Here is a 26,735-nt window from a genome sequence, read left to right on the forward strand (position 1 = left end):
GGACTTCCGGAGGAAGATTTCCTCTTTGAGTTCATGCCCCACTTTTGGAGAAGGTTCCCGTTCTCCGTGGTTGCTCTGGCTATGATCTCTTGGACCAGTTCCTGTGGGAAAAAGGTCTTTACCCCAGATGTTCGAGGTAATCAGTTTCCTTGGTTCGTCTTATGGTTGCTTAGGTCAAAACGGACTCTCTGCAGGCTCTCCTCGCTCTGAGGAAAGCATATAAGTCTTTCACAAGGGTACCCATGTGGGACCTAACCAGGAAATTGATCCTTTTTGGGGCATTCTGTAGATCTGCACTCATTTCCAGGCAGTTCTGATGAGAAAGGGAGTCTGCTAGTCTCTCTTTCGTCTCCTGTTCCCTCCTCAGAATGTTGGTCTGGCAACTTCGGAAGGTTCTCATTGAACTGCTGGCCTGGTATCTTTGGATCCAACTTAGATACGGATAAGGTTAGACGGACATCCTTCCACTTCTCCTCGCAGGCAGATAGTGCTAGAGAGAATGGTTTGCATTCCTCTAGGGTTGGGCAAGGATTGCCCTTGTCGAATGCCTTGACGGCGAAGTCCAGTGCTTTCTCCAAACAGGGGAAAGAGATGGAGGAAGGAGCAAGAAACGTGAGATGTCTCTTGCTCAATGCTGAGACTTTGGAGTTGGTGTACCTGGCTCCTTTCAAGGTTTTCAGGATGATGGCTTGCTCCTTGTCATGTTCGAGGACAATGTACCGTTTCCTCACGGATTGCATGTTTATCCCGCAGTCTCATGTAGCATTCTGGGTAAACTGAAAAGTTAGGCCAGAATTTCAGATCTTCAATCAGTTGGTCCCCAACTTCTCTGAGACGAATAGTTTCCCATTCATCATGGGCATATGCTCCGTATACCTCCAGGGGTTGGTTTTGGAGTGGTGAGAGAAATTCAGCACCTTAAGGAGCTTCTTAGTAGAGTTCTTGGTAGGTCCTGGGTGATCCATCCTCTCTTGCAATAGTATCTGTTGCAGTCTGAGTGATTCTCTCATCGTCTCTTGTACCTTTTAGAACAACTCCATTATCCGTTGAATTGAAGTGAGGATCTCTTCATTCTTGACGGCCTATGCCGGTGGTTATGGAGTTGGGATTGAAGAGGTTGACGGCATAGGTTGGTATGCCGTCCCGGCAAGCTGAGGGTCTTCAGTTGCCATTGAAACGGATCCTTCTTCCTCCGCTTGTAGATGTTCCACGTCTTCTTCAGGGCCTACTTGTAGTAGGGCCTTCTCAGTGTCAATGAACACTTCTGACATCCTTTCTTGAAGGATGTCCTTGCCTTCTTGCGCCTTGTATATGTCCACGTCTATCTTCATTTGTATGAGGGGAGACTGGACCTGTTCCTAGGGCACCACCGCATTAGGTAGAGCCTTGGGGAACAATAGGTACCTTAGGGAGTCGTCGGGTAAGTACAGTCCCTTGAAAATTCTCGTGGAATCTACTTGCCCATTAGCGAAGGGTCTCCCTTGCTGTATCTCTAGTCTCCATGTTGACTGAGGGAGCTTCTCTGAAGCCGTTGGCCAGCAGGGTCAAACAGGTGGGGTAACCCTTTGGGTCCCAATACTTGAGAACTCCCGACACGATGTTGCATGGGACATGAGTCCTGGACTTAGTGTAGCCACAAGTGTCTTTGTCTTTGTGGTTGCAGGCTAAGGCTGTGCATTTCTACATTGGCTCCTCCTGTAAAGGAAAAGGGGCTCAATGAGTATACAGTATAGTTTTTTTATATCAGTGATATAAAAGCATACAATTTTATGAACAATAGTAATTACTATTGTTTATGGTAGCTTAGGATAGTAAGTTGGAAAGGAAATAGAAAAGACACATATCTACACTTCCTACCCCAATCAATTACTGAGACCTCCGTCAATAATAATATTTTAGGTTCTTTGTTAGGAAGAATACAGGGTGGAGGAAACTAATACTTAGTGTTAGGGTTAGTAAGTGTTACTATAACTATTCACCTGTAATGTATTAATTTTGAGCGGTGATTTATTAGGGTCCCGATGATCAAAGGATTCATCTGGGTGTTGAGGGATTACTCAACCTCAACATAATATCATGGTCCCGACAATAGACTGTGATAGGAAACGTAGAATATGTTAGAAATTAAATGTGCTGCTGTATATTCTATATACTGTAGTCCAGCCGGCACACTACCGGGGTTAGGTTAGTACCTGGCATCACTAACTGATAGAGAGAGAGAAAGTATTAAGGCAGGGGAGTTTCTTATTGTTATGGTTTAGCACAACAGCTGGAAGTGTAGGAGGACTCTCAGGCCGCCTACTGTCTCCTTGCCAGAATGAGAATTCTAAAGGAAGGGATAAGAATCCATCTGATTCTAGCTTCCATCCATTCACAAAAAGGCCGGCCGTCAGCTGTACTGCCGGTGGCAAAATTTGTGGATGGCAGACCAAGGGAGGCCTGAAGACTTCTGAAAAGTATGTTGGGTTTCCCACCGGCAGCTGTCAGGGCCGGCTCAATCTTTTCCCCCCTGGACATTCACTTCCGGTGAAGGAAGAACATAAGGGGGAAGGTGACTGAGGCGGCTGCCTAATCGCCGCCGTTAGGGGTCCTGGCCGGCAACGTAGTCAACCCGGCAAGCCGGGATGACTGCCAGAATACCAGCGAAAGAATGTTGTGACGGCTAGGCCGACACTATAGGACAGAGAGGGGAGGGGAAAGGGTCCTATAGTTCACAGGGGAGAAAGGCGGCGCCTACTTTCGGCCATGAACTAAGGAAGCATGGCTTCCTGTGCCGATGACGTCGTGGCGGCAGAGGAACAAAGATTCCCCTGTCGGCAACATTGTCGGCTGCAAGACAGTGCACCCTGAGCTACCATCTTCTGCAAGACAATACACCCTGAGCTACCATCTTACTTCAAAGCCGGGGTACTCGGCGGCAAAGAAGACAGACTGTGTAAAACTATCTAAGTCAAGCCGGAGTTTACTACTCATCGGCGATAACGAAAGATAGAGGTTGCCGCCTGTAATGGCAGCGGCTCAGGGAGGGAGGAAGGGTTTAGCCTCTTATCTCTAAAAGAGAATATAAATCGAACCTTATTCATAAATTCTAGGGGATGTATGTCCCCATCCGAATTAATAAGGAACGATAGGGCAAGGGTAAACATGGGGAATTACTTTAACGTATACATATACGAGTTAGGCCAGCCTATCTTCGGTAGGAACCACGGCCATGGTTGTTACCGCCGGGGCCCCCACCGTATACGAAAAGTAAAGTCACAAATTAGGGAGAGGAATAATAATCTATTTGTATGCACAATCTTCACTTGTATAATTTGCTTAACTAGCTAACATTATAGCTAAATACCGGGAAAGTCGCCCTACTAGCTAAATAAAATCCAATAATAATGGCGACAGCGGTCGTAAAAATGGCCGCCTCCGGTCGTGGCAATGCTCAATCTAACACACTTAAATTATTGGAATTTAACTGTGAGACGGGAGCCAAAATTTATACATAGGAAAGAATTAATACTCAACTTTCCAAGGAATGAAGATGCGGAGATTGCATGATTAATATTCCGATAACTTGCGATAACACCGGGATAACATTGGGAAAACACTTAGTCGTATCGGCTACAAGTAAAGGAATGGCAGCCGTTAGTAGTGCGGATAGGAGGTCCACCGGGTACCTAGATCGGCACCCCCTTCTTTCACCACTCTTCCCTCTCAAAGACTTAAATCTATTCGGGGTAAGATTGCTATGTGTCGTATCTAAAAATACATCCCCTGATTTTATGCGACATCCTTAAAGTTATATTATGGATGAATAGCGCCTGGAATTAGAATTCTGGAAACCTTCGGTTTATTTCTCTGGGAGTATCACTGTAGCAAATATCCCTTAGAAAGGCTACCTAAAGGAACCTTCCATCAGGACGACATGGTCGAGCCCAAAAAATAGTAGAATGCTGAATATTATTAACAATACTCTAGTAACTATAATAATGGGCCAGTGCCGTTTCGTAATACCTATGGCACTAGGTTTTATGTTATGCAATAGTCATAATCCTGTGCTTCTCCAGTACCCAATTAGATTATGTATAATCTGTAGGTGAATATTTGATTTTATGAATAGAACTTACCTGGCAGTTATATATACATAGCTAATTATCTCTATTTCGGCAGAATTTTTCTAAACTAGGCAACCGCCTTGCGGTGGTTGGGTGGTAACACCCGTTAAAGGGTGGTAGGAGGAATCATTCCCGTTTTCTGTTCTTCAGTTCATCTCTGCCGGCCGGATCGACAACACGTTGGTCCGTCAGTAAGAGTTTTTCTTCGCTTTCCCTGCTCGGTGTACCAGTCTGCTTTTTTGGTGAAGTACTCTGATTTGGGGTTTTGGCGATCGTTGTATTTTGTTTTCTCTTAGCTTTTTTGCTGTTTTTCATTATGAGTGAAAAGAGTCATTACCGTATCTGTGCGAATGAGGAATGTAAGGTGAGACTACCGAAAATGGCGGTAGACCCTCACACCGTTTGTTCTAATTGTAGGGGTTTTGTTTGTGCCCTTGATAATAGGTGCGGGGAATGTAAGGTTTAGGATGAGAAAGATTGGTTAATTATGAAGCGCTATGTGCGTAAGCTAGAGCTCGATAGAGTTAGGAGAGCTTCTAGGTCTAAGTCTAAGTCTGTTAGTGGTAAGGAAGACGAACTTAGCGTAGATTTATCTATTGATCCTATTATTGATTCCTCTTTGGAAGTTGATCCTTCCCTTGAGGTAGTAACTCCTGCTCCTCCTACAGGTTCCGTATCTACGGATGACCCTCGGTACGCTAGCCTGGCGGCCGAGTTGAAGGACATTAAAGAACAACTGGAGGCCTTTAAAGGTAAGGAAAGTGAAAGTGCTTGTGTTAGTGCAGTGGAGGTGACGACTGACCGAATCTGTCATACCCCTAGGCCTAGACCTCTACCAAGCTCCCAGGACCAAGGGAGAAGGTACGTCGATGACCGAAAGGGGGTGAGAGGTACGTACCCTCGGTCAGGCGTCGCCTCAGACAGTCCTGTTGTCGATTCCCAGGCTGCTCTTGACCGTCACGGGAAAGACGTGTCGGATGTGTTGTTTTCTTCTCCGAATTCGTCCAGACGTAAATGGAAGTTTGAAGCTTCAAGACCTACTAAGAGGAGATGGAACCGCGACGAACGGTCTCGTTCTTTCTCTCCCGGTTCTAGCTGTTATGAACCTTGTCCGTCGGAGGATGATTTCGACTCCGTGCCTGTGAAAAGGGCGAAGCCTACTGCCGAAGATCCTCCCCCTTCTACGAGTGTTATTCGTCAGCCCCCCCCTTCGGGGCCGCAAGACCCAGCTGATGTTGCTAAATCCTTTATGTCTGTCATGCAGGAACAACTTTTGACTTTAGTGCAAGCCTTTAGCCGCCCTCACGCCCAGTCTGACAGACGTAAAGACGACTCGTTACCGATTAAGAAGTCTGCTTCTAAGAGAGAACGGAGTTCTTCTTTAAAGAAAACTTCTCCCTCTCTACGCCAGGATGAGGAATGTGTGCTTTCGCCAGGCGATACTTCTTCGCGATACCAGGGCGATACGTTTTCTCGTTCTCGATACCGGGACGATACCTTATCGAACGATGCTGCTTCTCGTTCTCGATGCCAAGACGATATCGCCTCCCGTTCACGTTACCAGCACAATACCTCCTCTCGTTCGCTTCGCCACGACGATACCTCCTCTCGTTCGCTTCGCCACGACGATACCTCCTCTCGTTCACGACGCCACGACGATACCGACCCTAGTTCTCGACGCCACGACGATACCGCCTCTCGTTCACGACGCCACGACGATACCGCCTCTCATTCTTGCCGCCACGACGATACCGCCTCTCGCTCTCGACGTCAGAACGACTCTGCCTCTCGTTCTCGGTCCCATGGCGATACCACCCTGCCTCTTCGGGACGATACTGCCTCTCGTCCCAAGGATCCTTCTAGCGCGGGACTCCAGGATGCAACCCGTCTTTTGCAGGATGATGCTTTTGATTTGCCCTTGTCGGGTTCTAAGGATCCTTCTTCTCTTTCGAAGGATATTGCAGATGTGGATCAGGACCTCGAGGATGTTTCTGATGACGATGATAATCCTGCCGACGCTGTGGGAGATTACAAAGTTCTCTCTCGCTCCCTTCTTGAACTTTTTGGAGAGGAATTCCAACCTGCTGCCCCTCAATCTCCTCAGTCCCAATTTAACAGAAAGAAGGCCAAGAAACAGTCGGCCTTCATCAAGATGAAGCTGTCTATCTCCGCAAAGAAGGCTCTCACGAAGATTGATGACTGGATGATGGAGCGGAGACAAACAGTTAAGACTTCCTTCTCGTTTCCACCAGCTCGTCTTGCTTCAAGAGCGGGTATGTGGTATGCAACTGGAGAACCTTTGGGTCTGGGAGTGCCTTCCTCCTCCAAGGGTGACTTCTCTGGTTTAGTGGACTCTGCTAGAAGGCATGCTCTCAACTCAGCCAAGGTCATGTGGTCGATGTCGGAGCTGGATCATCTCGTCAAAGGTATTTTTAGAGCCTTTGAGGTTTTTAGTTTCCTAGACTGGTCGCTTGGGACTCTCGCAAGGAAAACTGAACAGATGGAAGGATCTAGGGACCTTACCAGTATTATGTCCTGTATGGATAAGGCCCTCAGAGATGGGGCGAATGAGTTGGCTGCTCTGTTCTCAGCTGGGGTCCTAAAGAAGAGAGCTCTGCTTTGCTCTTTTGCTTCTAGGTCTGTTACCAATGCACAAAAGTCTGAGCTTCTTTACGACCCCCTCTCTCAACATCTTTTTCCCGAGTCCCTGGTTAATGACATTACGCTTTCTCTGGCCCAAAAAGCCACCCATGAGCTTTTATCTCGTTCTGCTCGTAAGCCCTTGGCAGCCCCTCCTTCTTCTTTGAAACGGGAGGAAAGGAGATTCCAGCAGCCCTTTCGGGGCAGGACTACTTCAAGACCAGATTTTAGAGGGAGAAGGCAAGAATCAGGACCAAGATCTACCAGGGGTTCTTTCAGACCTCGCTCCAGAAAATGAAGTTCGTCTCCTCCAGACAGTAGGCGCAAGACTGTCAGGTTTTTGGCAGTCTTGGAAGAGGAGAGGGGCGGACACCTGGTCCCTCTCAGTCATCAAGGAAGGATACAAGATCCCCTTTCTGAAAAAACCTCCTCTCGCAGATGCTCCGCTGGCCTTAGTAGCCCGGTACTCAGATCCGGGGAAACAGAAGGCCCTAGTAGACCTTGTCGACCAAATGCTAGACAAGGGGGCGATAGAACCGGTTCGGGATCTATCCTCCCCAGGCTTTTACAATCGCCTGTTTCTGGTCCCCAAGAACTCGGGCGGATGGAGACCCGTCCTGGATGTCAGCGCTCTCAACGTATTTGTGGAGAAGACAAAGTTCTCCATGGAGACGACTCAGTCGGTGCTGGCGTCAGTACGTCCAGGGGACTGGATGGTGTCCCTCGACTTGCAGGACGCATATTTCCATGTCCCCATCCATCCGACTTCGAGGAAGTACCTGAGATTTGTAATGCAGGGTAAGTGCTTCCAATTCAGAGCTCTTTGCTTCGGTCTCAGCACGGCTCCTCAAGTCTTCACCAGGGTAATGGCGAATGTGTCAGGTTGGCTGCATCAGGATAAGGATATCCTTCTATCTGGACGATTGGCTGATTCGGTCACGATCGAGGGAGAAATGTCTGGAAGATTTACGGAAGACTTTTATGATGGCTCAAGATCTAGGCCTGGTCATCAACAGGGAGAAGTCTCAGATCAGACCGAATCAGACTATTCTCTATTTGGGGATAGTTCTGAATTCAGTTCTTTTTCGGGCTTCTCCCTCTCAGGAAAGACAGACCAAGTGTCTCGTAAAAGTCAGAACTTTCCTGGACAAGAAGAGATGCACAGCGAAGGAGTGGATGAGTTTGCTGGGGACTCTATCCTCCCTCGAACAGTTTGTCTCTCTGGGGAGACTCCACCTAAGGCCTCTTCAGCTCTTTCTTTCGAAGACGTGGAACAGAAAGATGCAGGAAGACTCCTTTTCCTTCCCCATTCCAATAGAAGTCAAGACTCTTCTGAAGTGGTGGCTGGACCCAACCTTGTTAGGGGAAGGGATCTCCTTACACAAGAAGAACCCAGACCTAGTGTTGTTTTCAGACGCATCAGAGTCAGGCTGGGGGGCAACACTAGGAAGCAAGGAGGTCTCAGGCTATTGGGAAGGAATTCAGCTGGGATGGCACATCAACAACAAGGAGCTGATAGCCATTTTTCTGGGGCTAAAGGCCTTCAAGGACTTGGTGTCTGGGAAGATTGTGGAGGTCAACTCAGACAACACCACAGCTCTTGCTTACATCAGGAAGCAAGGAGGGACTCACTCTCTGTCTCTGTTCGAGACAGCAAGAGAGCTCCTTCTTTGGGCGAAGGAGAACAGGATAAACCTGCTGACGAGGTTTGTTCAGGGACAGAAGAATGTGAGGGCGGACATGCTCAGCAGGAAAGGGCAGGTCCTTCCCACAGAATGGACCCTCAACCAACAGGTCTGTCAGAGTCTCTGGAGGTTGTGGGGGAGACCCCTCATCGATCTTTTCGCCTCCAACTTATCCAAGAGGATCCCCATCTATTGCTCCCTAGTTCCGGACAGGGAGGCAATAGCAGTAGACGCCTTTTTGATGGATTGGACGGGGATGGACACTTATGCTTTTCCCCCGTTCAAGATCATCAATCTGGTAGTCAGGAAATTCGCCCTCCTCGATTCGGGACGGATGATCCTGATAGCTCCGTTCTGGCCGATGAGGGAATGGTTCACGGAGGTGGTGGACTTGTTGATGGACTTTCCAAGAAGCCTCCCTGCAAGTCCAAATCTGCTCAGACAACCCCACTTCGAGAGATATCATCAAAACCCCCTCGCTCTCAATCTGACTGCCTTCAGACTATCGAGAAGCTCGTCAGATCGAGAGGCTTTTCAGCGCAAGCTGCGAAAGCTATCGCCAGAGCGAGGAGGGTCTCTTCGCAGAGGGTCTACCAGTCCAAGTGGGAGACTTTTAGGGCTTGGTGTAGAAAGCACAAGATTTCCTCATCCACTACCTCTGTGAGCCAGATTGCGGATTTCTTGTTGTACCTCAGGCAGGACGCTAAGCTAGCTGTGTCCACTATCAAGGGGTACAAAAGTATGCTCTCTTCCGTCTGTCGGCATAGAGGCTTGGACTTGTCTCGCGATAAGGACTTACATGACCTCTTGAAGTCTTTTGAGACGACCAAGCAGACCCAGTTAAAGCCCCCTTCTTGGAACCTTGATGTGGTTCTTAAATTTCTGTGCACCAAGAGATTTGAGCCCATCTCACAGGCTCCCCTTAGGGAGGTTACCAAGAAGACCCTCTTTCTTTTGGCCTTAGCAACAGCTAAAAGAGTTAGTGAAGTCCATGCAATTGAAAAACAGGTAGGCTTCAATCTGAATGGGGCAGTTTGTGCCTTGAGATTAGACTTTCTCGCTAAGAACGAGAACCCTTCTAAGCCCTGGCCGAGGACCTTTGAGGTTCCTAACTTGACCAACCTAGTGGGTCAAGAGCAAGAGAGGCTGCTCTGTCCAGTACGAGCCCTCAAGACCTACTTGTCTCGCACGAAATTGTGAGAGGCTCTTCTAGCTCCCTGTGGTGTTCTGTGAAAGATCCTCAAAAGCCCCTTTCCAAGAACGCTTTGTCCTTTTTTCCTGAGGGAAGTGATAAGAGAAGCGCATCTCTTGTGTGAGGAGGAACACTTCGGACGTTTAAAAGTGCAAGCTCACGAAGTGAGGGCCATTGCGACCTCGCTTGCTTACCGCAAGAACATGTCGCTCCGTCAAATTATGGATGCGACATTCTGGAGGAGCAACTCTGTGTTCGCCTCTCATTACCTCAGAGAGGTGAGGGTGGATTATGAGAAATGTTATACCTTGGGACCATACGTAGCTACGGCTTCTGTATTAGGCAAAGGAGTTACTACCTCCCCTCAACCTTAGTTTTGTTTACTTGTGCATAGGTTGGTGTATTTTTTATTGGTTGTCTGAGGACTTCGACTTGTGTACAGTCACCTCAGTCTAGTTAGATAATTTTTATCTACTTTGCAAATGTTAGGTGGTTGGTTTGGTAAAGTTGCGGTTTTTTATTTTGGGCAATAGGTAGTCCTGAAGTCTAGTCAGATTGTTGGTCTCATCCCGTTGACAGACTCGATTGAGTGTTTTCAGCACTGCAGGTCACATCCTGGCTGACACTCCTAAGGGAAAGCGACTCAAGAGGCAGGAACCTTTGAAGTCAGCTACCTTAGCAGGTAAGGAATCAAGGTGTTTATTTATCCTACAGCTTTTTTGGTTGTTTCCCCAACGATGTTTACTGTCTATCACCCTCCTCCAAGTGTGTTAATCAGCTATGTATATATAACTGCCAGGTAAGTTCTATTCATAAAAATGGAGTTTTTATGATAAAACAGTTTTATGAATACTTACCTGGCAGTTATATATACATTCGAAGGCCCACCCACCTCCCCTCAGGAGACAGGTCGGGCATAGATGAACTGAAGAACAGAAAATGGGAATGATTTCTCCTACCACCCTTTAACGGGTGTTACCACCCAACCGCCTTGCGGTGCCTAGTTTAGAAAAATTCTGCCGAAATAGAGATAATTAGCTATGTATATATAACTGCCAGGTAAGTATTCATAAAACTTTGTTTTATCATAAAAACTCCATTTTGACTCCCTTCCAAGTTAATTTGAAACATGTTAAAAGCACCTGAGCTGAATCTCTTAAAGGAAAGGTTGAAGAGGCAGATTAGAGCAAATTCAGTCAAGCTGTTACCTGGACAGAAAATTTATATCTTTTATCTCACACATTGAAGCTTAGATTTTTATATCGATTAACCTCCCCTGAGGTTCATATTGCTTCTTTCAAAGCTCATTTTAATTGCCATTTACCCCTAAAAGTTGAATTAATTTGAAATTTTCTTATTTCCTTTCCTTTCCTTTCAATAAACACACACCCATAGTAAAGGACTGGAATAGTTTAGCAGTAAGGGGAAAGGAGCTCATAACTAACATGAGTCTCTCTTTGTCCTTTTCTTCAGTTTCTCTGTTGTCATGGTTTAGTTCAGACATTCTCCAAATTAATTAGCTATTACTGTGCATCAGGATATCTTCCCCTGAATTTGTTACTAATTACTGTATGGTGTTCAAGGGAATGGTTTCTTGGAGATCATAAGTATCGTAACAAGGGCAATACTTTGATTTAGATAACTGTTGTGAATGGTGGGCTTACCCCATAGTCCCTCTCAAGGAAAAGTATGTTTCAATGGTTGCCAATCATGTTGAAACTTCAAAGCTCTAAATGGGAAAAATCCAGGAAAGTCTAAACTATTTGATAATAACAAACATGATGATGATAATGACATGCCTTCCCTTTTAGATAATTCACATGACCAGCCAATTTTCAGGAGAGATGAGTTTCAAAGCTTATTTATCACTATCTTCTGTTAAAATTCAGAATTCCAGTAAATCCTCTCTTAAAAGCAGTAATCCTGATTCTAACCACCTGGTTGCCAAACCTAACCTTACTTCCCAAGTTGAGTTTATTGTTAATACGTAGTGTTTTTTCCGTAAGGGTTCGTCAATTACTTATAGACCCTTCTGCTGCTAAACCCTTGCATTGGGAGGTAGAAAACCAAGTTATTAGTTGGGTTCCTGACATCCCTCCATTCGGTAAAGTAAGTGCTCTTTAAGAATCTCATATCGCATATGTGGATGGCATGGCTTATCATGATTCCCCTAACTCTTGATCAGGTGTGCGAAGTTTCGACTAAAGTTAAGTGTTTGCATCATGTCTCAGATGTTAACTCTAGTGCAGTAAATGTAGGTGCTAGTAATGTACATCTACTGCCAAAATGGGTCCTCTATGTGTATACATAGCAGCCCCCATATCCATTTGTAAACAAACCAGGAAATCGCCTGACTTTCCCTCGGTTCAACCTAGGATACAGGAATATAAAGAGGAAGAAAACACAGACAGACCTTGAAAGGGAAGAATTAGTGTCATTTCAAACCTTAAGTAACCTTATTGCTGAGAAATACCTTAATAAGTTGATGGAGGTAAGTTCGGAAGCTGCTTATTCTTCCAAATCTGTGGTAATAGCTACTTCCAAGACTGCTTATTTCCATTCAGATCTTCAACTTTGTGGTGGATAGAATTGATAAATTGTTGTCTCAGATTAAAAAACAAGTATAGCAACCCGTTTATGCCTTAAGCCTTCTATAACTCAGAGATGTACTGACTTGTATAAGACTCATCAGTTGCCTAATCTTGTCTTGGATTTCAATTTGCTTTCCAGTCTTGACCCCATCATTACACCTCATAAACAAATATCTGTAAATTCAAGTTTTGAAAGTTGATGGACTAAAGAAGTGTGTTGTTATTGGTAATCAAATATGGAGTGTTCTTGAATCACTTTCCTTTGCAGATTCTCAGATTCTATAATTGGGATGATTTGTAGTAGTCATAAAGAGAAATGTATGAGACGTCAAGTTTTGAATCTGATTGGAAATTATCTGACCTTAGATAAAACTGTGTCAGAGTCACTCCGGTACTATCATGATGTATCCTCTTCCAGATTGTGATAAGTGTATACTGTATTGCATTTTAATTGTCTTCTTTGCTGCACAGAGAAAGGTCTGTGTTTTAGATAATCATTGTGAAGAGTATGATGTCTCACTGTTACTCTCAGGGAAATATGTCTAGTTATAGATTTTATTGAATTGAAGAATCTACACTGCTTGGTAGTAAGCTATTACTTCGTAAACAGAATGATTGATGTTCGATTCTCTTAACAGCAGAGGAGAGAAAAAAATTATTAGTTCAAGGGGAAGAAAATAGTTGTTTATTGTGGAGGTGCTAATGATTTGACATGCCAATACTTACCAGCTAAGTTTTGTTAATGATAAGCCTTAAAAGATCTCAACTTATTTAACATCCTTTGTTATTCTCAAAAGCAAACAAAATCTTAGACAGTAAGTCTGACTTGCTTGCTAGGTCTTATATTAACCTGACTTTCATAGTCCGGTCTATTGGTCATTTTCAGTGTTCCCTCAGTAAGGTTTCCTAATGTACACTGAATCTAACGGAATCAAGTTCCTCTCATAGGGTCTCTAACGTCTTAATTACTTTAGATCCTTTTGCTGCTAAACCCTTGTAGTTCCGCCTCCTTAGTCACTCTTTTCGACATCTATATTGCAAGGTAGAAGACCGAGTAGGTAGTCTGGATCCTTATATCCCTCCTCTCTTTAAAGTATGTGCTCTTAAGCAACATTGATTTTTATTGTTATTGGTGATGTATCAGCTAAAGCTAGATGATTGCATCATGTTTTGGGCGACAGTGCGTTTTTGTTCATTTGCAAGCTCTACCATTAGCTCATCACAGGTTTACTTTAAATGGATAAACACTACGCTCCTGCCTAGATTACCCTTGTGAGCCTTACTATGAAGGAGATGTTCAAGTTTATTGTGTTATTTATATTCAGTGAAGAAATATAGTTGAAATGATAAAAATTTTAATACAAAAATAATCCATCACAATTGCTCTGGGAGAGCCATTACAAAGACTATGCCTTTTGTCCCTGAACCTCATCATATGCACGGCACTAACATGCCTGTTGTAAACAGTTGGTTTAAGAGTAAACTGTAGAATACAATCTTATAGAAAATCTACCTTACCACTGGCATTTAAGGTAAGTTCTGATTTAGCAACAACTGTCACTGAGACTAAGTATACACCTCTCAATTCCTCCTTTTCACTGTGGATAAATGTTGTTAAATCGTTATCACTATTAGGGAAAATGAATACTAATTCTAGTTTTGTTTAATCTCTAAGTCTTTGATGCCTCAAAGATGTTTTGATGGATATCAGACTACAGTAATCTGTTACCTAATGTTGTTATAGATGTCAATACAATGCCCTCATTTCAGCCCATCATTGTGACTAATAAAGGAAAAACTTTATATTCATGGTTCACAACCTGATTTACTATTTGCTGTTAGGGGGTAATAATTTTGGAAGTGTTATTAAAGTTATTAAATTACAGTACTATCCTTTGCAGTTCAGTTCTCGGTTCAGTGTAATATTTCAGGCCTAACGTACCGTTTCAAACAGGAAACTATCTCCTCAAGTGGTAACTAGTTTGTTCTGATGCCCCATTCAGGAAAGTCTGGGGATACATATCTCCCAGATCCAAGATTTTCTCTCAGAGAATAGAATTTTGTATTATGTTGCTCTTCAACGTGAAAATATTGTTCTCCTACATTTCTAGCCAATTTTTTTGACACCTAGAATATGCAAGGCTTAAAGACAAGATAATAGCCTTGATTCTTATATCTCGTTAAGATACTACAGCTAAATAGTTATTGGGTCCTTTGACTGGCCAGACAATACTATATTGAATCCCTCTCTCTGGTTATGGTTCATTTTTTTCACATTCTCCTGTGTCCTCATACACCTGATATCACTGAGATTATCAAACAATTCATCTTTGTTTTAGGGGTTAACTACTGCACTGTAATTTTTCAGTGGTTACTTTCTTCTTGGTAAGGGTAGAAGAGACTTTAGCTATGATAAGCTACTCTTCTAGGAGAAGGACACTCCAGTAAACCGTTGTTCTTCTAGTCTTAGGTAGTGCCAGAGCCTCTTTACCATGGTCTTCCAATATCTAGGGGTAGAGTTCTCTACCTTGAGGATACACTGGCACACTATTCTATCTTATTTCCCTTCCTCTTTTTTTTTATGTTTTTATAATTTATATATGGAAGATTTATTTTGATATTACTCTTCTTAAGATATTTTATTTTAATTGTTCATCACTTCTCTTGTAGTGTTTATTCCCCTGTTTCCTTTCCTCACTGAGCTATTTTTCCATGTTGGAGCCCTTGGGCTTATAGCATCTTGCATTTCCTACTAGGGTTTTAGCTTACCTAGTAATAATAATAATAATAACTAAGTGGCTCCAAACCTCTGCTTATCATTATATGCTTAGATGATAGTCTTGCTATTTTATTATGTATCTCGTGAAATAATCGCTCTTTACTTCTTATCATTCCCGCAGTTTTCCTTGATTTGGTAGATGTTAAACAAATTCAAGATCTCTGTGAACAGAAGGAAGATGCTATTAGCTCCTTTCTGGCCACTGAGTGATTGGTTCACAGATTTGTGGCCCCTGTTGTCAGAGTGTACTAGAATATTGCCGTACAAAGCCAATTTGCTCAAAGGATTAATCTCAAAGATGATTCATCCAAACCCATCTGTGCTACATCTGATCACATGGAGACTATCCACTGTATCCTCAGAAACAAAGGAGTTTTAATACCTTGTAGAAGACTATGATAGATACTAAAAGACAGTCTGCCAATAAACTATATTAAAGACAGTGCAATGTTAATATGGTTCCTTTTTTTATAAAAAAAAAAAAGTTAATTTCAGCTATTAAGGGATATAGATCGATGCTTAATTCTGTGCTCAAGCATCTATGATTAGATTTGTCCATCTTAGGTATTATGCCTTATGTTTTTAGATCATTTAGTATTGAAAGCCATACAGTAATAAGGTAAATTTTCTGGAATTTGGATATGTTTTTGCTGTATTAAAAGGTTGCATTTTGAATCGTTTGAAAATTCTGCTCTGGAAGATCTTGTAGCTTATCACTTTTCTTGTTGGCATTAGCTGCAGCTAAACGCATGAGTGAACTACAAGCGCTGTCTGTCAAAATAAGCTTTGGGGAACAAACGATGATTATGTCCCTTTTGTCTTCCTTCAGAGCCAAAAAGAATTTTAGGTTAAGAGTTTGCCTTAATATTTTCACATTACTACTGTGAAAAGAGATGAAAGCACTTCAGTATGAAACAGTTTTTTTTTTTGTTCAGCAAGAGCCATTCAGTATTACTTGGACAAAACTTCAGGTATTAGAGGTAGTGTCCCTAATTTGTTTTGTGGGGTTAGGGTCCCTAACTGTCCTTTTGACAAAAAATGTGATGCCATTCCTAGTTTAAATTTTGGTCACAGAACTCAAAGAATTAGGTCTAAATTTAATAAAAACACTTGTGAGTGAAGGTACATCATGATAGTGGTGCAGCTACTTCCTTTAATTTTGTAGAAATCTTTCTTTGGAAAGTGTTTTTAGCAGCACCTTAATGGCATACCAAATTGATTAGCAGTATTGAAGAACCCTGGTTTGGTTATGAGGATTACAGGGCTCTAGACACAATTGTGGTTGCAGGGCCCTGGTCTAATTAATTTCAAGTTTAAATAATTTGTAACTATCTTAGCTGCAAGTATATGAGGTTTTATGAAAAGTATTATTTAGATAGAAAAATATAATTTAGAGACAATGTACAGTCCAGTATTTTAAATGGCTTTAGTAAAAAATAAGGAGGCCCAGTTTTCAAACCGTATTTGAAGAGGATTTGTTTGAAGTAAAATAGACCAGGTTAGTAAATCTTAACCATGGGATATAATTATTTTACTTAAAATTATTCTAACTTTCATTCACTTGGATTCCACTTCCAGCAAAGTGTGGGAGTCAGCAAGATTATCAGGGGAGGTTTCATAGAAATAAACAGAATTTTAATCATGAAATTTCTTAATTTTATGCTTGCCTGATGTTCATATACATGCCCACCCACCTCCCATTGCCTCATGGTATTGTGAGAATAGGGATAATTTTTACTTCAAAACTGAAGAAAAGAACAGAGACTCTGACATGTCAGTTCTGGGCTCCATACTGCTCACCGTTAAAATGTTCTATTCTTTTACTAAGGGCATGTGTTTATGGAAAGGAAAGTAAATTGGCTTATTTTTATAAAAAGGATATTGATATGGAAAAAGGGCATTATACCCAAAATCTGGAAAATTGCCTTTATAGTTTCAGCTAAGAAAACCAATGAACATGCATTTGAATGTACAAGCTACAGGCCATTTGTTTTAGTTAGTACAGTTTCTCTCTCTCTCTCTCTCTCTCTCTCTCTCTCTCTCTCTCTCTCTCTCTCTCTCTCTCTCTCTCTCTCTCTCTCTCTCTCTCTCTCTTTTGCATTACAGGTATTTGGAATTTAATTGATCAAATTCTCCAAGGGAGTTTAAATTTTTAAAAATTGTCATCTTGAGATTTGTTGCTTAGATTATCAAACCATATTCAACAAGGCTTCTCTAAAAATGCCAATGTCAAGAAATGGTATGGTAATGTGATTAAATTAATTGATGTCAGACATTTATTGAGGAGAGAATTCCAAATGGAAATATCCTCAGCGTTATATGTTTTGCCAAAGCTACAAATTGCATTGTTTAAGATGTTTCATCTGATGTGAAGAGCTCTCTTTTGTTGATGGTTTGTCAAAATATTGCACTGGCTTTGATACCAAATCACCCTGTATATATTTACAGAAGTCTGTCAATGCCATCTGTAAATAGGCTGATGAGCAGGATTTTAAACATTCTATATCTAAATGTATATAAAGTATCCACTTTAATTTTATAAGATATAGATTTTCTTTATTATTGGAAAAAATTAAGTTTGGGTAATCATTGAATGTTGAGGTCTAACTTGGGGGAAAACTTGGCAACTACTAAATAATGTAAATGCCAAAACTGGTTGGACAGCCAGATGGAAGAAGAGAAGCAAAACAAAGGTAAAGTATTAGAAGGTTAATAGGTGGGTGTAGCTATGGCTGAAGGTATGCTGCAAAGACCTTAGGTAATGCTTATGCGACAGTGGCACTTATCCTCAGCAAGGTATTTTAGTATAGAGAGAGATTTGAGTTAAACTTGGGAACAGAGTATTCACTAGTTCAAGGTCAATCTTTAGTGTTATACAACTTAATACTAAAAGAATATTCCATGTTTACTGTGAGTGACTTCACCTCTGCATTCTTTCATTATGAGGTTTAAACTTTGAGATGTCACTTTTATCCTTAGTCTCATATTTTGACTGAGTCATGCAGCAAGTTATACTCATTTGCTCAGTAGATTTGAACTTTATTATAAGTTATTTGTTATTCCAGAATTATCTTTCATGACAATTTTTTCCAGTATTTTATTTTGTCTTGATACAGAAATACATTTAATGTTGAGAAAAGGTTGCTTTTAAATTAACCTTCCCAAAATATATTTGTTTTTAGATTTCTAAACATTAGCTCCTTGACAAAAATTTAGAAGAAAAAAAATTCTCTTACTCGTATGATGAATCATCTTTTTTAGAACAGCCATTATCATCTGCAAGCCCTACTGGACCATGACTCCACTAGCTCCTCCTCCAACTGGGATGACTCATCAGTTCTTTCTTAAATTTTATTTTAAAATTACGCTGATGTTTGGATTAGATTTACCCTTTTTGCCTAGTATTTAGTTGTTTGTTTTCATATGTTATTTTACTTTGGTTTATCCTAGGTATATGTAAAAGCTTTCTTTTTGCAGGCATGTGTATAATGACTTACACATTTTTTTTTTATCATGACCCCATTACACTTGATTGCTATGATGGATATGTGTTTGGTGACTAACAGCTGTGATTAGTTTAATATGATGGATGCTGTATTTTGTGATTGAAATCTGTTAATCTTGGTGCATAAGGTCATTAGCAGCTATTTTTGAATGTCTCAAAATGTGTTAAAACCAGGTTACAGGCCTCACATGGGTTAGAACCCATGTGAGGCCTGTAACCTGGTTTTAACACATTTTGTGACATTAAAAAATAGCTGCTAATGACCTTATGTTGATGAAGAGTCATAATCAGCTGTATCAAGAGAATAGGGTTAAGACAAAACAGGTGGCTGAACATTCGGGCGTATCTTCTCAAATAGTTGTGCTTCCTCAATTTTTCGTCCCCAAATTTCAGTGTAAAGAGTAAATGAGAATCTCTATTAAGAAATAGTGTTCAGAAAATCTTTATTCATGTCTAATCTTCTCCCGCTAGGTCCCATAGATTAGCTAAATGTCAAACAACCTAAACCTTCTTGTTGCTTTCACCAGAAGAGGAGGCATTGTTGACAACAATATTAGATCACTTTAGATCTTTTATTAATTCTGGAAAAAGTCACATGGTTTATCAATAATCCTATGGAATTAGGAGGTTGTCTGGGTAATATTTTGTGGTATCCTTTCTTTTGCTGATAATGTGTTATTAATCATTTACTATCGGAGAAGATTGATGATCATTCTGAGATTTTCTCCATTCTAATGTATGTCATATGTTTGGATCTAGCCTTCTCAAATGTAACTTGAATTGACTAGTACTTTGTATGATTTTGCCCTTAAAAATAGAGAGCAGCTCTTCTTTTTTTCAGAAACAAATATGATGGCCGCTCCCATTTCATGTCCATTCTTTAATCCAGAAAAATCTGTCATATTATTGATCCAATCATCCACCCAGAGCCATCGTGGCATGTATGCTTGAACCCTTTAATGAATTATTCAGCCAGCATCTACATGATCTCTTATCTTGGTCCTTTTCCTTGCTACTTCTTAGAAAGGATTCACAAAGGTGTTTGGGCGTTGTAAAATATTTTGCATTTTTATTTTGAAATGTCTGTACATTTCACATCAATACACTATATGACTTTGGTAAATGCCAAAACTCTGTAGCCATAACTACTGGAAATGAAATGTTTTCAATTTTTAAATAGTGTCTATATCATTTTGGTATTTCTTTTAGGCAAGATTTTATTTGAAGGACTTTGCTGTAGTGTATCGTAATTTTTCTAGATCTTAAGTGGTATTTTAGGTTATGCACATTTTTTTGCTATTTGTTATAAAACCAGAATGTTTAACACTTGCAAGTTATATTATTCGCGGGGAGTCGCACAAATTTCTTGAATGTAATATTATTGGGTATTTACAAGATTCATAGCTATGTAAAAGAGAATATAGGAGAGCATTCAAAATTATTTAAGAGTTAATGTACATCAATGGAAAATATGCAAAAGTTATTATTACACAACGTCTTGAAAATTCACGTATATAGAAGAATTAATTTCCTCAAATAAAACTACCAAGGATCTGACACATATCAAGGATGAGGATGGAAGAGTTTTGTCAAAGAGGGAAAGTATAAGAGTAAGATGAAAGGAATATCTTGAAAAGTTTTTTGAATGAAGAGAACCCTTTAAGAATAACATATTGTGCCAATCCACAAGTTTAAAAGCTGCTTATGAAGGACAAGGGACAGTGACAGTGCCCTAGAGACTGGGTTTATATGATCAGCACTTAAGCCCCCTCTCCACCCAAGCCAGGACCAGAGAGGGCTAGGCAATGGCTGCTGCTGACTCAGCAGGTAGACCTATAGGCTCTCCCAAACCCCCATCCTTAGCTCACCAGGATGGTTAGGTTACAGACTACAAGAAACTATCAAGCTTGAGCAGGACTCAAACTCCAGTCCGGCAGATCACCAGGTAAGGACTTTTCCAGTAGGCCACCATATCCCTTAAGATTAATTATGGGTATCAACTGAGAAAAGTAAAAATGCACTTGATAAAACTAAAAGAAGAAAGACAGTAGGCCTTGATAGTATACGAGTCAAAGTGTGTTATTGTTTGAGAAACAAAGAATTCATGTACATTATTGGGGGGTCATGTGTAAGATCATTCACTGAACATGTGAAGGAAGAGCCTACTGATCCCAATATATAAAGAGGAAAGGATAATATACAAATACAAGATTGTTCTTATTACCTAAAGATAATACTGATATCCAACACAATGAAGATTATGACAAAAATATAGCATAGAACAAGGAGAAAGACCAAAATGAGTGAAAAGCAATTTGGGTTCATGCCAGGGAAATGGACTGTAGATGTAAATTTTGTACAAAGACATTGGAGAAATATTAAGAAAAATAATATGACATGGCAATAAATAGGAAGACTTATAAAAGAGAAGGGTGTTTCTAGGAAGTATGTTTAGTGGTACAGGATATTCATGCAGAATCAATCGCACAAGTACCAAAAAGTTCTGTTGGAACTACAGAAGAGTATTGATGTGAGGATTGGGCTATAGCAGAGATTGACCCTTGGCCCCTACATCTTTGACCTTTTAGTAGATTTGACCAGAGAAGGATTTTAGCTGATGCCTAAAAAAAGTAGAGACAGGCCCTTGGAGTTTGAGACCTGAAGATAAGCAAGCCAAAGACAGAATATCTGTGAATGGAAGAAGAAAAACAAAATGGTACTGTGAAATTGGGCTCAGATAACATCAAGAGTGTTAAATCCTTTAAACACCTAGGATGAAATATAACAAAGGAAGATACAGATTCAGAAATAACTACAGCATACAGTGTGCTTGAATGAATCGAAGGTCATCAAGAATCTTGTGCAACAAGATAGTCAGTGGGAAGGTTAAAGGAAAGTTATATAAAGGTGTAGTTTGAACACCAATGGCTTACAGGGCCAAGCTGTGGATGAAAAGTAGAAGTGACAGGAATGGGGACGTTGAGATGAATATACAGAATCAAGAGGTGAGACAGGATAAATGTTAAAGACAAAGAAGAAGGAAGTCTCATCTGCAGAGTTTTTCAAGCTATCATTATTATCCAACATCAATGCAATGCTAGTCCTAAACTATTGGTTGATAAAACTAATACAGTAGGGATATATATGGGAGATATCAAGCCCTTGTATGATACAGTACTGTACTGATGTAATGCCTTTTGTCGATACTGCACAGGCATTGTTGTGTATTTTCTGCTATGTAACTGTAAATGCTTTCCTTTATATGGTGTTGCATAACTGTGAATACTATAGCTTTTGTCTTTTCTGTCATAGCTAAGCTTCACAAAGGTTTTCTTTTCCCTGCTAATATTAAGGATGGACTGTGGTTTAATAGGTTTTATTTTTGCATTCTCATTTTTATAAACAAAATCAATTGTTGCTTAGTATGAGGGAGGTTAATACAATAGTTGAATATTTGTCTTTGGAAGAGGTAATTATGGCAGTATGTGCTGGTGTACGGCAGTTGTCTTCTCTTGTGTCTTTGGCTAGTTCAGTTGTGAGTTCCAAAGAAACTGTCACATTCCACAGTAGTGTCATGAGATGGCAGGGAAAGGTCTTTTGATTACCAAGACATTATTCTATATATGTTGCAGTGAATTCTGTTATATTGTTTATAATTTGGTTTTGTTTTAATGATTACCACCATCCCTTCATCTGGTTCAATGAAGTTTACCAAAAAAAAATTCCCGGTGAGTATTATGATCTTCATAACCAAATTAGTCACTTGTACTGGATATTAATACTTGCTTGAAATTCATTGATCACTTGCCTCCACTTTTATACTGTAGTGGTTTTGAGTTGTTATTTAAATTTCATATGAACAATGAATGAGCTCATGACTCATCCCAGTTGGAGGAGGTCCTTAGTGAAGCCAAGCTAACAATTGAGTTTGACAGCACCGACGTCAGCTGACGCTAATAGAGTCTATGGTAATGGAAACATTTGTTTTAAATTTTTGTCAAGGAGTTAATTCAGAGAACTAATAACAAATTAATTTCAGGTAAGTAATGATATGGTATTGATTTTTTATTATAAGTTTTTATAGCTTTATTACAACAATAGTACATTTATGATCATTCTTTTTTCGTTGCTCTTTTTCAGACCCTCACAACATGGTGAAGAACTCCTGCCTTTGCTTTCTGGATTTCTAAATGAATGCAAAGGTGATAATGAAGTTGCACAGACATTAATAGCTTTGGATGGCATTTATGAACTATGTTCAAATAAGATTATAGACCTACGCACAACTTGGCGTGTGATTGCACCAAAGCTGGTGCGGGATAAACGACCTGAAGTTACAGCTAAGCTTTGTCAACTCTTAAGTCTTGTGCCAGATCTTCATGTTGCCAGCACTGAATATGAAAAATTCACTGAAGATACCCTTATTATTCTTTGGAACTGGGCCACCAACCGTCGTTCTCTTATAGTAGTTGAAGCAGCTTTCAAAGCTTTAGAAAAATTCAATTATGAAAATTTCGCTCTAAAAATGCTTCCAAAATATGCCAAGGAAGGACATCAGTTACCTCCTAGTATGGCAACAACACCTATTGAAGCAGTTCGTAAACCTGAAGATGTACTGAAGTATGTTCCTTCTTTGGGTTGGATTAAATTAATGAAAGGCTGCCCTGATTCTCACCTCAAATTCATAGAGTGCTTTATAAAATCCTTAGTGTCTCGGGAAGTTGCAGGTCTTCCAAAAGGTATTTACATGACTGCTCTTCAAGAAGCTAAACGAAGAGGTATTAAGGGTAGTGGCGGTCAGCCAGAACCACCTTCTTATAGTTTCTTCAAAGATTCTTCTATATTAAAGGGGTTGATAAACTTTTTACTTGAATTACCTTCAGCAATGGATGGTTGTGACATTTCAGAGGAAAAAACAAGGCTTCTCCAGTGTGGTGTGTTAGTATTAGAAGCCCTTGGCCAAAGTCTTCCACGGCCATATCCAGCTTTGGACTGGATATTACTTGGGAAGGTTCTTACCACTGCTCAAGCAACTTGCCATTACGACTGGACTACAAAAATACGACATAACATCTTCAGAATATCTGCTCAACAATGTAATAAATCTCCCTCAGCTGTAGCCCTAATTAGTCAGTGGCTTATACCATCTCCTGCAAATGGTTTAACAAGAGAAGATGAGATAGTCTTGTTTGGTTTAATGGAACATCTTGGAAGAGGTTTGCCTCCAACAGTTTTGCAGCCTTTTATTGCATATATATTCACACAACGTGTGTCTGACACTTATCACATGAAAGCTTTGCTTGAGGCTTTGAAGCCTAATCTCACTGCAGATTTTATCTTTGACACAAACAGGAATGTGATTAGCAATGCAATAGAGGGATTAAATGAACACATAGATCCAGAAAATAAAATTCTGTATACAGCATATAAATCATGTGTTGCAGACTTGCCTCAAAAACATATAGAAAGATTAACATCCCCCTCTCTTTGGTGGGAAATAACTGATGAACGCTTATACAGAGCAGCTGTCCTTCGCTGTCATGTTGCAGAGCAAGATTCTGCAGAAATGGCTCTACCATGGCTCAATGACTTGGTGGATTCTGCTGCAGCCTTACCAGGAGATCGCTCACATTTGCTACGTGTTATGTCCAGCACTCTTGTTATTCGATGTCAGGTTAAAGAAAGCACCACATGGTTGTTGCAGTTACTTGGAAGATTACGGGATCATTTGAAGAAAAATCCTGGAGACAACCTTGTTGCTGCTCATGAACAACAACAGAAAATTTTATTCTATTTTGACCTCTTAATAATGGCAATTGTTGTTTGGTCTGGACTTTGGGCAACTAATGCCATGGAGGTCCTTACCGAAAAACCCACTTTACGAGATAGATTACTGCTTCCTTCTCTTGTGACATTGTCTGGACAGCCTGCTTGGACAAAGACACTTAATCAGATTTTGAACTGGTTGGTGTCTTGTCATTCGTTATTGCATAATTCTGTGTCTTCTCGTTATCATTTAGGCTCTCCTACACTTCTTTTGGCAACTTTGAACCCCAATCTTACACAGGCTATGTGGAATAAAGTCATTTCTATACTAATTTAAACACTGATGAAAACATTCATCAGTTTCTAGTCTCATCCTTATGCTTTTGACTTGGAATTTGTTGTTATAGTAGTGTAATGTGCACTTAAATGAATATACTGTATCTTATTCACAATAAATATATCCTCCAATTGCATTTGAATGTTTTTTTATATAACCTGAGTGATGAAAGCTTATCAAATGATAATGGTAATTTGAATTGTTTAAAATTGATGTGAATGGTGTATTATTAACTTTTACCAGTTTCAATAGAACCAGTAGGGTGTTTGGTGTTTTATTTTCCTTCGTGTAATAAAGTTTTGTTGTAATTTTTTCCAAACTGTAATATGTAAGGAACAACTAATCATTTGAAGTAATTTTTCTTCCACTGCAACACCATCAGACGTATGCTTAAATTCATGTTTTAAAATGTCCCCTGACAGTTTTTGTATTCCAGACTAAAAAAAAAAAGAGAGAGAAACCACTCCAAACAAATACACACTTTATAGTGTCTGTACCACTTTCAATATCTCTTAGAATTTCCCTGACTTTATCCTTGGCATTCTCTACAGTTTCCAGTCATTAATAACTATTAGTATTAATTATTCCAGATAATCTTACCTGATATTCATAATTCTATTAGTTCATGTAGCTTCAACTATTCAGTTAAAGAAAAAATAACAATAACAACTTGCCCCTCTAACACAGTAGCCTGGGTCTCCCCATTGGTCTATCTGACTTGATCAGCTCCTCATATTGTTCAAGTTGGCTTTTGTATTTATATGTGTTTTGTTAGCCCTTTGAGTTATTTGAATTTTTCCTCTCTCAATTTATTCCAGGTGGTTGGTTGATATTCTAGTTCTTTATATAACTGCATGTATGTCATCAAGGTCTTTAAAAGTTTAGAGCTAGTGATTCATGTCCATCTACACGGTTACCTATAGATCCCTGTGATCTGTACACCACATGCTGTTTGCAGCAGTAAGGTTTGTACAATGGCTATTAATTTTTATTCAGTTAAGAATCTTGAATGAGGTACAGATGTCCTCATACAAGTATAGGAGTAGAAGAGAGAAAAATAAGTTAAGTAAGACATGAAAGAGAGGTAGTACAGTAATACAGTAATCTATGGTCATATCATGGTTCACCTATCACTTCCTCAGTATATTACAGATCTATGAATAAATGAAAAAAAATAGTAATTTTTGTGTATAAGAATTAGAAAATTGAACTACAGATATGTATAGATATACAGAAATTTGGTTGGGTAGCAAGAGTGCAATGTATGCAGTTTGATTAGTTTGTCAGGAGGAAGAAAACGCAATGTGTGCTCTAGGTGTCACATCAATTATGCATCTGTAGGGAAAACAAAACTCGGGAAGCATGATGTTAGTAGCCTAGGTTTCCCTAATGATTTTGTACAATGCATATTATTGGTCAGTAGAGGAAACAACCAATCAGAGCATGCTGATTAGTATCCTGGCCACTGATTGGCTGTTTGAACACAGAATTGCTCTGAGGTATACTAAGCTATCCATTTTGACTGTATGTGTGCATATGCAATATTGCTCTGCATCTTTCTTTTTTTTTTTTTTCTTTTTTTTTGTGCATCTACTTTGTGGTTTATTAGCTAGCGCAGGATGGCTTGGAACATAACACCCATGATAGCTAATTGCTTACTCTACAGTAAAGCCCTTAATTTTAGACAATCAGGAGTCAAATAGCTGTTTTTCCTGGTCCTTCTGTGCTTACTGTACCTGCTTCAGATATGTATATTAAGTTTAAAGATGGGTTAACTGCTGATTTGTTCCTGCACATATATAAACCTTTTGTCTTTTGAAATGAGGATGTGTCTTAAGCAGAGCATGAACAGCTGTTGAATTCATTAACTACAGGGGGTAGATGAGTAACCCTGCCCACTTTCCTGTCAAAGACTTCACTTTTGTCTTCAGTTAGCAACTAGTACAGAAGTACATTTGCACCCTAATCAAAGGCTGCTAATTCTCTTTTTCTCTTAGTTATAGTTAGAATGTTTGTGATCTGGCTTTGTCTATAATCTTGGAGGTAAAGCAAAATATATGTTAATCTTTGGCAAAAGGGCAACAGATTTATAGCCAAAGGAGCTGTTGATCCTTATTCTCTTTGTGATATATGT

The 26,735-nt window shown here is 40.3% G+C and overlaps 1 protein-coding gene across 3 annotated transcripts in view; it reads left to right on the top strand.

The window, feature by feature from the left end:
* Nucleotides 1–24,737, top strand: part of LOC137622926 (focadhesin) — a 252,821-nt gene extending 228,084 nt beyond the window's left edge. For all 3 annotated transcript variants that reach the window (XM_068353496.1, XM_068353495.1, XM_068353497.1), the window contains one exon: nucleotides 22,639–24,737. In XM_068353496.1, the coding sequence (XP_068209597.1) occupies nucleotides 22,639–24,601 (1,963 nt within the window). In that variant the 3' untranslated portion in view covers nucleotides 24,602–24,737. The remainder of the gene's footprint in view (nucleotides 1–22,638) is intronic.
* The last annotated feature ends 1,998 nt before the right edge of the window (nucleotides 24,738–26,735 follow it).

This window comes from Palaemon carinicauda, chromosome 30 (assembly GCF_036898095.1).
Source record: "Palaemon carinicauda isolate YSFRI2023 chromosome 30, ASM3689809v2, whole genome shotgun sequence".
Taxonomy (NCBI): domain Eukaryota; kingdom Metazoa; phylum Arthropoda; class Malacostraca; order Decapoda; family Palaemonidae; genus Palaemon; species Palaemon carinicauda.